The sequence below is a fragment of the Sarcophilus harrisii genome, chromosome 5 (assembly GCF_902635505.1).
Source record: "Sarcophilus harrisii chromosome 5, mSarHar1.11, whole genome shotgun sequence".
Lineage (NCBI taxonomy): Eukaryota > Metazoa > Chordata > Mammalia > Dasyuromorphia > Dasyuridae > Sarcophilus > Sarcophilus harrisii.
The window spans coordinates 267,638,557-267,650,839 of record NC_045430.1 but is presented as its reverse complement, the minus strand read 5'-3'; the positions used below and the strand labels follow the sequence as shown (position 1 = coordinate 267,650,839).

The 12,283-nt window shown below is 41.9% G+C and overlaps 1 protein-coding gene across 4 annotated transcripts in view; it reads left to right on the top strand.

Moving 5' to 3' along the window:
- OSBPL10 (oxysterol binding protein like 10) overlaps window positions 1–12,283 on the top strand; it is a 200,356-nt gene that overhangs the window by 104,093 nt on the left and 83,980 nt on the right. For all 4 annotated transcript variants that reach the window (XM_031940428.1, XM_031940429.1, XM_031940425.1 and 1 more), the window contains one exon: window positions 10,699–10,909. In XM_031940428.1, the coding sequence (XP_031796288.1) occupies window positions 10,699–10,909 (211 nt within the window). The remainder of the gene's footprint in view (window positions 1–10,698; window positions 10,910–12,283) is intronic.

The following is a 12,283-nucleotide window of genomic DNA, read 5'->3' as shown; positions in this document are numbered from 1 at the left end:
TCTGACCCTCAGTTTCCCCATCTGTAAAGTGAGTAGGTGAGTCCCACTGGCCTGAAGGATCCTCTGGGCTGTGACAGCCGAGTCCCAGACCATCCACTTTCCAGTTATTAATACGCCCACTGTGAAAAACACATGGCGCATCCTCACCCACTTTCTAGGTTTTTGTCTTTATGGGTTTGTGATAAGCAGCTTTGTCAAAGAAAATAAAGGTTCTCAAACTCTTGAGGTCCAACTTTAGGGGGAAAAACACGTTGGGTCTCAAAACACTTTTAAAATAAGCCCAGAAGCCTGAATGAAAGAAACAAAAGACTTCTAATCAGGAAAAAATAACATATTGGAGAAAAAGTGGGCATTCATTTCTGTTGTCTTGCCGCGTGATTGTGGTTCTCTCTCTGTAGGAAAAAATTCCCTCACTGATGCCTGGTTTTCACCCTTTTAAACCCCTGGCTTAACTTGACTCAATTATTTTAAAGTTCTGTGTTGATGAACAAATTGGAACCATCTTGAGCATTTCCCTTATTGAGGCTTAGGAAAACATACTCCCAGATTGCCTCAGAATCTTTGCAAGTATTGATTTGGATGCCAAGTAAGTTTCTTCAGATAGCTCCCCCCCCAAAAAAAAGAAATGCTAAATCATTTCCCAAAAAGCCTTTCTGCACTGAGCTTTTCTTGAACCCGAAGCACAGACCCACATTCCCTGTGCTCAGGGATGGCAGCAGGGATTGCATCTCATTCCTCTCAACTGCGGCTTTCTCTTTAATGCACAAAGGTGTTTTTTCTGTTGAGTTATTTAAAGCTGCTGGGAACATCTTCGGCCCAAGTATTACAGGAATGCATTTTGGGTCTTTTCCAGCTGTAAAAGCATAAAGCTCTTCTTATGCACAGCTCTCAAAGTACACGAGGCTGCTATTTGAAAAGCCTGGTGGACTTAACTAACTCGATTATGGTGTTGGAAAGTTTCCTTTTTGGGGTAAAAAAACACTAAACCCTCCCATTATTCATATATTTCATATATATATGAAACTATATTTCATAGACTTGGATTTCAGTCATTAAACAATTATATATTAAGCACCTGCTGTGTGCCAAGCATTGTGCCATATGCTGCAGATGTAAAGATCAAAATCACACAATCCCTTCTTTCAAGAAACTTACATTTTAGCAAGGGAGAGGTAGGTGGCATATAGAAGATGAATGCACAAGGTCATTTTGGGGACCAGGTGCCCCAAGGTGGCTTTGGATTTCAGAAGACATGGATTCAAGGCCTACCTCTGATTCATCTTGGTTTTGGGGAGCCCTAAGTCAGTCACCCTCTCTGAGACCAATTCATTATTTGACAAAAAAAAAAAAAAATTACACTGCTGGTAGTAGACTGGGGTGTAGCCAGTTCTAATAAATACTTAGAGGTTCTTTCAAGAGTCACTACTAACATCTCCCTTTCTCCCCTTTTTTCCTTCCTCCTTCCCTCCCTTCCTCCCTCCCTCCCTTCCTCCCTCCCTCCCTTCTTCCCTGCCTCCCTCCTACCTCCCTTCCTCCCTTCTAGCTGCCTACCTACCTTCCTGCCTACCTCCCTTCCTCCCTTCTTGTTTTCCTTACTTCCTTCCTCTTTTCCTCCCACCCTCCTTCCCTTCCTTCCTCTCTTTCTTCCTCCCTCCTTCCCTCCCTTCCTTTCTTCCCTTCATTTCCACTTTTTTTCCTCCCTCCCCTCCCCAATCTGCTATAGGTTATACATGTGCTCTGTAAATGTAATTCCACATTAGTCAGGTGTGAAAGAGAAAACCAAACCAAACCAAACAAAACGCCAAAAAAAGTGAAAATAGTCTGCTTTGATCCACGTTCAGTCTCCATAGTTCTTTCTCTGGATGTGAATAGCATTGTCCATCGCAAGTCTTTTTGAATTGTCCTGGATCATTATATTGTCGAGAAGAGCCAAGTCTAAGATGGTTGATCGTCACACAATGTTGCTGTTACTGCGTATTGTGTTCACTTAGTATCAGTTCATAGAAGTCTTTTCAGGTTTTTCTGAAATCAAAAAATCATCATTTCTTATTGCTAAATAAACTGTGGCATGTGAATGCAATAGAGCACAATAGATCTCTATTTCATTCATGCCACAGTTTATTTAGCCATTCCCCAGATGAGGGTCTCTCATCCTTTCAATTTTCAGTTCTTTGACACCACAAAAAGAGCGGCTATAAATATTTCTGTACATGTGAGTCTTTCCCTTTCCTTTTTTTTAGATCTCTTTCAGACACAGACCTAGTAGTGGTATTGCTAGATCAAAGGGTATGAATATGTTGTTTTTGAGAGTGCTCGGATCAGTTCACAACTCCACCAACGATGCATTTTTGTTTCCATTTCCCCTCTTATCCAACATTTGTCACTTTACTTTTCTGCCAGATTAGCCAATTTGATAAGTGTTAGATGGTATCTCAGAGTTGTTTTAATTTGAATTTCTACATCAAAAGTGATTTAGAGCATTTTTTCATGTGATAGTATTGATGGGTTTAATTTCTTCATCTGAAAACTTCATATCCTTTGATCATTTTTCATTTGGGGAGTGACTTGTATTCTTATAAACTTGACTATGTATTAAAAGTTTTCTATGTAGTTTAGAAAGAAGATCATTGTCAGAAACACTGGCTTAAAAATTGTTTCTCAGGTTTCTGTATTCCTTATAATTTTGATTTTGTTGGGCAAAGCCACTTTATTTTGCATTTCATAATGTCTCTATCTCTTGTTTCGTCTTGAATTCTTCCCTTGAAAAGTAAATTATTTCTAGTTTTCCTAATTTATCTATTGTTCATTCTTTTGTGTAAATCATGTAGTCATTTTGATCTTATCTTGATATATGGTATGGGATGTTGATCTATGCCTACTTTCTGTCATACTATTTTCCAATTTTCCCAGTTTTTGTCAAATAGCAAGTTCTTATCCTAGAAGCTGGAGTCATCTTTGGGCTTCTCAAATAGTAGATTACTGTAGTTATTGACTACTATGTCTTGTGTTAACTTATTCCACTGATCCACTACTCTATTTCTTGGCCACTACCAGATAGTTTTGATGATTACTGCTCTATAATATAGTTTTAGATCTGGTATGGCTTGGTCACCTTTTTTTGCATTTTTTTCCATTAATTCCCTTGATATTCTTGATCTTTTGTTCTTCCAGATGAATTTTATTATTTTTTTCTAGCTCTATAAAATAATTTTTGGTAATTTTATTGATAGAAATTAATTTAGGTAGAATTGCCATTTTTATTATATTAGCTCAGCCTACCCATGAACAATTGATATTTTTCCATTTGTTTTAATGTTATTTGTGTGAAAAGTGTTTTGTAATTGTGTGTCTTGGCAAATAAGCGCCTAAATGTTTTACATAGTTTATAGTTATTTTAATTGGACTTTCTCTTTCTTTCTCTCTTGCTGAGGATTGTTGGTAATATATGGAAATGCTGATGATGTATATCGGTTTATTTTATACCTTGCGATTTTGCTAAAGTTGTTAGTTGTTTCAAGTAGTTTTTTAGTTGATTTTGTAAGTATGCCATCATATCATCTACAAATTAGTCTTACTTTCTCAAAGGCTATTCTAATTTTCTTTCATTTTTTTTCTTATTGCTAAAGCTAACATTTCTAATACAATATTAAATAATAGTGGTAATAATGGGAATCCTTGTTTTACCTTCTGATCTTATTGGGAAAGGCTTCTAGGTATGCCCATTACAGTTAATGTTTACTGATGGTTGTAGATAGATATTATTTATAATTTCAAGGAAAGTTCGATTGATCTATATTCTTTTGAATTTGTTTTAATAGGAATAAGTGTTATAGTTTGTCAAAAGTTTTTTCTGCATCTATTGAGATAATCTTACCGTTTCAGTTGGTTTTATTATTGATATGGTCAGTTATGCTAATAGTTTTCCTAATATTGTATCAGCCCTACCTTCTTGGTATAAATCTCATCTGATCATAATGTATTATCCTAGTGGTATTATCCTAATTGTTATAATCTCTTTGCTAATTTTTTATTTAAGATTTTTAAATTCAATAGGGAGATTGGTCTATAATTTTCTTTCTCTGTTTTGGCTCTTCCTGGTTTAGCATATTTGTGTCAGAAAAGGAATTTAGTAGAACTTATTTGCCTGTTTTTCCAAATATTTTATGGTATTATAATGAATTGTTCTTAAATGTTTGATAAAATTCACTTGTAAATCCGTCTGGCTCTGGAGATTTTCCTTAGGGAGTTCATTAATGGTTTATTCACTTTCTTTTTCTAAAATGAGGTTATTTAAATATTTTCTTTCCTCTTCTGTTAATCTGGGCAATTTATATTTTTGTAAGTATTCCTCTATTTCACTTAGATTGTCAGATATTGACATACAGTTGGGCAAAATAACTCCTAATTATTGCTTTAATTTCCTCTTTTTTTAAGCTAAATTATTATGTTATTTATTATTATAGATTATATCACTTTTGCTTCATTTGTCTATTTTACTTTATTCCCTTTGTTATTTTAATTCCCTTTTTTGATGATACTGCTAATTTGTTTTTTAATCAAATTACCAAAGGTTTATCTCTTTTATTGTTTTTCTCCCAATAAAACCAGCTTGTAGTTTTATTTATTTGTTCAATAGTTACCTTACTTCCAACTTTATTAATTTTTTTCCTTAAATTTTCATAATTTCTAATTTGTTATTTGTAGAGGGCCAGGAGGCAAGAATCCATCCCAGGTCTTAAATCTTCCCGCAACTTGGCTCACCAACATCTCTTTTCTATTATTAATAGCAGACATATGCTTGGTAATACTATAAGTTGGAAATCTAGTGACTGAAACAAAATGCAAACACTATTCAACACATTAAAGGCAAATCTTTGAACTTAGAACAGGAAAGAACGTCCACAAGAAGACTAAACGTATTTGGGAGAAAGATACCTGAGACAATGGCAAAATAAACTTTACTCTGATGTGTATCTCAGTTATATATATATGTGTATCTCATCTTTGTCTAAGTAACCAAAATCCGGGACTTCAGGGGTTTAATCATTTACATCACAGTAGATTTTGTTGGGCTATAGGAACTTCAAAAGAGTGTACTTTGTATCAAACCTGTAAGCATTTAAGGTATATATATATTTGTGTTCCTGATCAATAAAACTTGAAGAGTTCTGACTGAATTCTTTTGCCTGGCCTCCTGACTATCAAACTCTTCATCTCACTACAGGAGCTAGACTCTAAAAGTTTGTAATTGGGGATTTTAAATTTGTTTGTTTGTTTTTAGTTTTTTTTTTAAACTGCACGTTCAATTCATTTTATTCATGTAAGCATCTGGAGATAAAAAATTTCCCTTAAGTACTGCTTTGACGGCATCTCATAATTATGGCATATTGTCTCATTATCGTCTTCTTTGATGAAATTATTGATTCTGTGATTTGTGGTTTGACCCACTCATTCTTTAGAATTAGATTATATCAATTAGTTTCCAATTACTCTTTAATGAAACTATCTTTCCAAGGTGTTTTATTATGTGTAATTTTATTACATCATGATCTGAAAAGGATGCATTTACTATTTCTCCCTTTTTGCTTTTGGTTGTGATGTTTTTATGCCTTCATACATGGTCACATGGTCAGTTTTTGTGTAGGTGCCATGTACTGCTGAGAAAAAAATTATTTCTGTCCCCATTCAATTTTTCTCCAAAGGTTTATCATGTCTAACTTTTCTAAAATTCTATTTTCCTCATTCTTTCTTATTTATTTTGAAGTTAGATTTATGTAGTTTTGAGAGGGCAAGGTTGAGATTCTTCCATTAATATAGTTTTATTACTGTTTCTTCTTGTAACTCATTTAACTTCTTTAAGAATATGGATGATATACCATTTGGTGCATACATATTTAATATTGTTATTTCTTTATTATCTATGGTACCTTTTAGCAAGATGTAGTTTTTCCCCTTGTCTCTTAATTAGATTTGTTTTTTCTTTTGCTTTGTCTGAGATCAGGATAGCCACCCCTGCTTTTCTTTCGTTTTTACTTCACCTGAAGAATAATATATATTCTGCCCCAATCTTTTCCCTTTATTCTCTGTGTGTCTCTCCACTTCAAATGTGTTTCTGGTAAACAACATATTGTAGGATGCTGGGTTTTAGTCCATTCTGATGTTTGTTTTCATTTTATGGGAGAGTTCATGTCATTCACATTCATTTATAATTAGTAACTGTGTACTTTCTTCCATCATCTTCCCTACTCCTTTATGCTTTTGTCTCTCCTGTCACCTTGTCTTTCCTCACCATTGTTTTACTTCTGACCTCTGCCTCTCCCAATCTCACCTGCCTTCTATGAACCCTATTTTACTTCTCTTTTCTTCCCTCCTCCCCATTTTCCTATAGGGTAAGATAATTTTCTTTATCCATCTGAGTCTGTATATTATTGTCTCTTTGAGTCAAATCCAATGATAGTAAGGTTCAAACAATCTCCAACCCCTCTTCTTTCCCTCTAGAATAAGTCTTTCATGCTTCTTTATGTAATATAATTTACCTCATTTTGCCTTCCCTTTTCCTCTTCTCCAAATACAATCTTTTAAATTTACTCTTTAATTAATTTTTAAATTATCAAGTCAACATCAACTTATACCTACACCTTCTATCTTTGCATAATCATTAATTGCTGTAATGGAGATACAGTTCTTAAGAGTTACAAGTCTCATCTTCCTATATAGGGATGTAAACACTTTAACTTCATTGAATAACATGTTTTGTTTTTCTTTTCTGTTTACCTTTTTGTGCTTCTCCCGAGTCTTGCATTTGAAGATCAGATTTTCTGTCCATTTCTGGTCTGTTCTTCAGAAAGTTTGAAAGTCTCCTATTTCATTGGATGTCTGTCTCCTTCTGAAAGAGTATGCTGTTTTGCTGGAGAATTGATTCTTAATTGTAATCCAAGCTCCGTTGCCTTCCAGAATATTTTATTCCAAAGCCCTCTCATCCTATAATGTAGAAGCTACTAAATCCTATATTTTCCTGACTGTGACTTTTTGATACTTGAATTGTTTTTTTTCTGGCTCTTTGTAGTGTTTTCTTCTTTTTACCTGATAATTCTGGAATTGGGCTATAATATTCCTTGGAGTTTACATTTTGGGATCTCAGGAGGTGATTGGTTGATTCTTTCAGTGATTATTTTACTCTCTGGTTTTAGAGCAGTTTTCCATGATAAGTTCTTGAAAGAAGCTGTCTAAGCTTGTGGTCATGGCTTTCAGGTAGTCCAATAATTCTTAAATTACCTCTCCTGGATCTGTTTTCCAGGTCAGTTGTTTTTCCAATGAGGTATTTTACATTTTCTATTATTTCTACGCTTTGATTTTTGTTGGACTGATTTTTGATGTCTCATTGAGTCATTTTACTTCCACTTGTTCTGTTCTAATTTTTATTGAATGATCTTCATTAGCTTTTGTACCTGCCTCCTTTGGGCTAATTCTTCCCTTTAAAGTGGTTATTTACCCCTCCAATTGGTCAGGTCTCTTTTTAAAGGAGTTCTCTTTTCTTCAGTCACTTTTTGGCTTTGTTTTCTAAGCTGTTGACTCTTTTTCACAATTCTCTTGCATAAATCTCATTTCTTTTCCCAGTTTTTTGTTTGTTTCTCTTACTTGATTTTAAACTTCACCATCCCCTGTGAGACTGCGTGTAGGCATTGTGACAGGGCTATCCCCTTCTCAGCTTGGGTTTTGATCTTTCCTGTCGCCGCGGTAGCTTTCTGCGGTCAGAGCTTTTTGGGTTTTGTTTCTTGCTCGTTGTTTGGCTCATTGCACGCTTTTCCAAGCAGAGCTCTGCCCCGAAGCCCCAGGGGCCTGGGGACTGTCTCCGAGTGCTGGGTCGTGGGGCCGGCTCATCAGCCCTTGCCGAGCTGTGGGTTCCAAGGCTGAGCTTGCCTCGCTGCTGACCTGCTGTACTCACGGCCTGCTGAGCCATCTTGGCTCTGCTCCTTCATCTCCCTCCTTGGAAGGGGGTGTCTGGAGCTGCCCCGCTGTGATCTTCTTGCTGTGGGAGGTGGGTCAGGGAAGCGCCGGGGGGCCCCCCAGAGCCGCCCCCCCAGAGCCGCCCCCCGGCCTCCGGGGCGCCTATGACTTTTGTCCTGGCAGCAGCTGTGTCCACAGCCCAGATCACCCTAAAGCCAGTTTGGGGCTGGCTCCTGCAGCGCCGCCTGCCCATTGCACAGATGAAGGACCCGAGGCTAGTGTATGGACGCTGTGCAGTCCTGGGCTCCTGACTTGCCTCCTGGACCCCGAGCCATAGCTGGCAGGGAGTCGGGGCACACAACAAGTGCCATGGGGGGCCCTGTGGGTGCCGTGGGGGGCCCTGTGGGAAAGGCCCTGCGTGTTTACACTGATCACTCTTGGATTCTGCTGTATTTATTCACGCTTGCGTTGCTCTGTGAGTTCATCTTCCCAAACTCTCTGCTTTACATACATGAAAAAGAAATGAAAATGTTTCCCTAGAGCAAATTCTGCGTCCATATTGCAGCGAAGGAGTGAATCAGAGCGTGGGCTTATTTGGCGCTTGGCAGGTACGAAGCAGTGTGGAAGAGCTGCTTGCGTTGATGCGCCCTCGGGAAGTCCTGGTGGGAAGACTGGGGACAGACGCCGCAGAGACCCGGGAAGGGCATGATTGGGTTTTAGAAAACCCGAGTCTTCGTTAATGGCCTGCATCAGTCTTAGGGCCCTGCCCCGGGCCCGGTGGTTAGTCTAACCCAAGGTGCCTAGAAATGTGCTCTTTTTTTTTTTTTAATAGCTTGTAGGTTTGAGGCGGGTTTTGAACTCAGGTCTTCTGGCCCTGGGCGAAGCTGGCTCGTGTCCCCCTGTGGTAACAGATGTCACCCCGAGGTAACATTCACATCGCTTGTCTGCGCATCTCATTTTCCTAAGTGAAGAACAGGTTGGGGGCTCGGGCCCCTGTGGCTGGCCCAGCTCGGGGTCCTTCCTCTGGACTGGGACAGTGCCCCGGAAAAATGGCTCCACGTTGTTTCTCCCCCAGGCATGGCGGACTTGTTTGGGCAAAGGCACTCTCCCCTCCCGGGCCTGGGCGTCTCGGGGGGGCTCGTGGTAGGAGTGGGATCACCAGTGATTGAATTGAATTGATTTTAATATATGCACCAAAGCTACTGCTTTGTTACTCTTAGGGGTGAGCGTTCTGTCTCTAACCATTGGGCATGTGCCTATAAGTGTGCTGGAGCAGCCTGGCTTCAGCCGGTTCGTTTCCCCCAGTTCTGCCCCTGTAACTTGGACCATTTCTTTTCCCTTAGCCCCAGGGTACCCAGACCCCACCCTGATCACCTAGTAGGGGCACCTGCACCCCGGAGGAACCCTCACCCTCCAGGCCGGGCCAGGACAAAGTTCAGCCAGTGTGAGGTCTTGGGCATCCAGGCACCTTCCTGCCTGCTTGTGGGGGTGGGGTTGGGAGAGCCTGCAGTTCTGTTCCTTACCCCTCTGCCCTGCTTGACCCCTCACCGTCAGTGGGCTGACTCATGTCACCTCGGATTTGCGCCTTGCCATCTCCCTCTCTGCTGCACCCTGAGGGCTCCTGGACTTGCCGTCCATCCTGCAGCGGCCAGAGTTGTAGCCTGACCCCCTCAAGAACAGGACACTAGAGTCTTTCTTTTAAGCTTTACGTGCTTAGCATGGGGTTCGGCACACAGTAGGCACTTGTTTCGTTCATACCCATTTTCCCCCAGTTCTTGTAAACTTCTGCTTTGGCTGTATGAGTATGGCTGTGGGGACCCAGTCTCTGGAGCTGTCGTCTCTCGGCTTCTCTTCAGATTCTGGCCCTTTGGCTTTGCAGAGATTAACATGGGGTTCGGGGATGGTTTAATCATGGAGCGTTTTGCTTTGCCTTTGGGGATCCACTCCCTGTTGGGTGACAGCTGGCCGGAGAGGGGGCAGAGGTCCCCTCGGGCAGTAAGGTTGGCAGCCCCCCCCCCATTGGCTGGCATCCCACCGGCCGACCACCAGAGCATCTTCTGGGACCCACTGCCGTCTACTTAAAAATGACGACTCTGTCCTGAGGGGAAGCGCCCATTCCTCGTGCAGATGGCCACCCCCTGTGCCGTAGTAGGCAAGTCTGAGGAAATCACTAGTGGCACAGAGAGCGAATCGATTTGTGTAGGTCACACAGCCCAGCCAGAATTTGAACTTGGGAATTTCTGCCTCCTAACCCAGCGTTCTGTCCAATGAAAGGCGGTGCCTTCTGAGCGGTTTCACAACTTTAAGCGAGGGGTCAGGGTGTCCTGAGAGATGGATGGACACTTGAGACAGCGGATGACTGGAGCTGTCACCTGGAACCAGGAAGGGCTGAGTTTGAATCCTGCCTCAGGCGCTTCCTAGCTGTGTGTCCTCTCTCAGCCTGTTTCCTCATGTCTAAATATGAGGGTGATTAATGGTACCCCCTGGCAGGGCTGCTGTAAAGAAAAGAAATCCTGTGTGTGAAGTTGTTTGCAACCTTAAAACTGCATAAATGCCAGTGGTTATTACTGTGATCCTGTTGTCATAGCTCTGTCAAGTTTATGGGACTACTGTGCCTCTACCAGCTCTCGGGCAGTGCAGGAGGCTGGCAGCCGCCCGCCTTGGCCAGGAAAAAGAATGGGTGCCCACTGTCGCTGCCGTGCCTTCCGGCCAGCCCTGATCCTTTGTTCTCCTTTTTTGATCTGTTGGCAGATGATGAGCCAAGTGGAAGGGCAGCAGAAGAGCCTCGTCCGAGCCATCGAGGCCTTGCCAGGCTCAGGCCCCCTCACGGCCTTGGACCAGGACCTGCTGCTGCTCAAAGCTACCTCGGCGGCCACCCTCAGCTGCCTCGGAGAGTGCCTGAGCCTGCTGCAACAGAGCATCCACCAGGTGGGCCAATATAGCCACAGGACGGGGCCTTCAGGTAAGACGACAGACCCCCTCCTGCTCCTGTAACTGAGGGTGGGCACTGGGCCCAGCGCAGCTTGCCTGTCCCTTCCCGCTGGCAAGGTCAAGTGCTAGAGGGCAGGGCCTGTGGCCCCCCCGCCCTGCGCCTCCCACGGAGTAAGCCCTACGGTCAGGGCTTGTGCTCTGCTGGTGGGAGGGAGACAGAGGCGTGTGTGTGTGTGTGTGTGTGTGTGTGCGCGCGTAACCGCGAGTGCACATATGCGCGAGAGACCAAGAGACCCAGAGATTTTCTATAGAGAGACATAGAGGTTTTACACATAGAGAGAGACCGAGAGACTGAGACAGACAGACAGAGATTTTATATAGAGAAATGAGATGTTACATAGAGAGACACAGTCAGATTTTACATATATATGTATAGCTATAGAGAGACAGATTTCATACACACAGACATATACGCAGAGAGAGACTGAGGTTGAGATTTTATATAGAGACATTTTTATGTTAGTGTTTATGTGAATATATGGAGAAAGAGGCAGAGCCAGAGTTTATACATACATACGTATACATGTGTATATTAATAGACAGATTTTCCATACATATATATAGAGACAGATACACACAGAGACAGACAGGATTTTATATACAGAGAGACTTACAGAGATAATATGTAGTATATATATATATATATATATATATATATATATATATATAATATGTTTAGTTAAAGAGAATATCAGACACACGCACATATATACGTTTCTGTGTGTACATGTAGACAGACAGAGAGGCAGATGGGGAAGGGGAGAGAGGGCTTCAGCTTTCCTCTGGGGGTCCCAACCCTCTTTTACTGTATCCTCAGCACACGTTTCTGCCATTTTCCTCCATCGTGACTCCCAGAGTAGAGGCAGCACTTGGAGGTCTCCATCCCTCCCCATTGCTATATGTTGCCCAGAGAATGAGGGGAGGGGGAGAAAGGAAGGAACTATGTGTCCGAAGTTCGAAAAGAGGAGAATGACGTAAACGAGTTGGGTCTGAATGGATCAGCTCTCGGTCCCCTTCCTCTGAGTGGCAGAGCCCTGTGATTGTGGAGCTTGGGAGGCATCACTAACCTGAGGTAGCTGGAGCTTTGGCCCAGGGTGTCAGAATTTAGAGGGCACCGCCATCTGACCCACGGTTCCCTTCATTGGCTTAGGAGCACCAATCGTGGGCCACCCCGAAGAGCCCCTGTAGTACCTCCGCCTTCCCCTCTGGTGTCAGGGACTTCTTGAGTTGATTGCCTGTTAATGACAGAGTTGTTCTGGGATGGGTGGGCACAGCTCTGGTCCTGACCTGGGCTTGGTGAAAGGGGGAGAGGGAGAAGTCCTGGGATCCCAAGCATGGGAGCGCT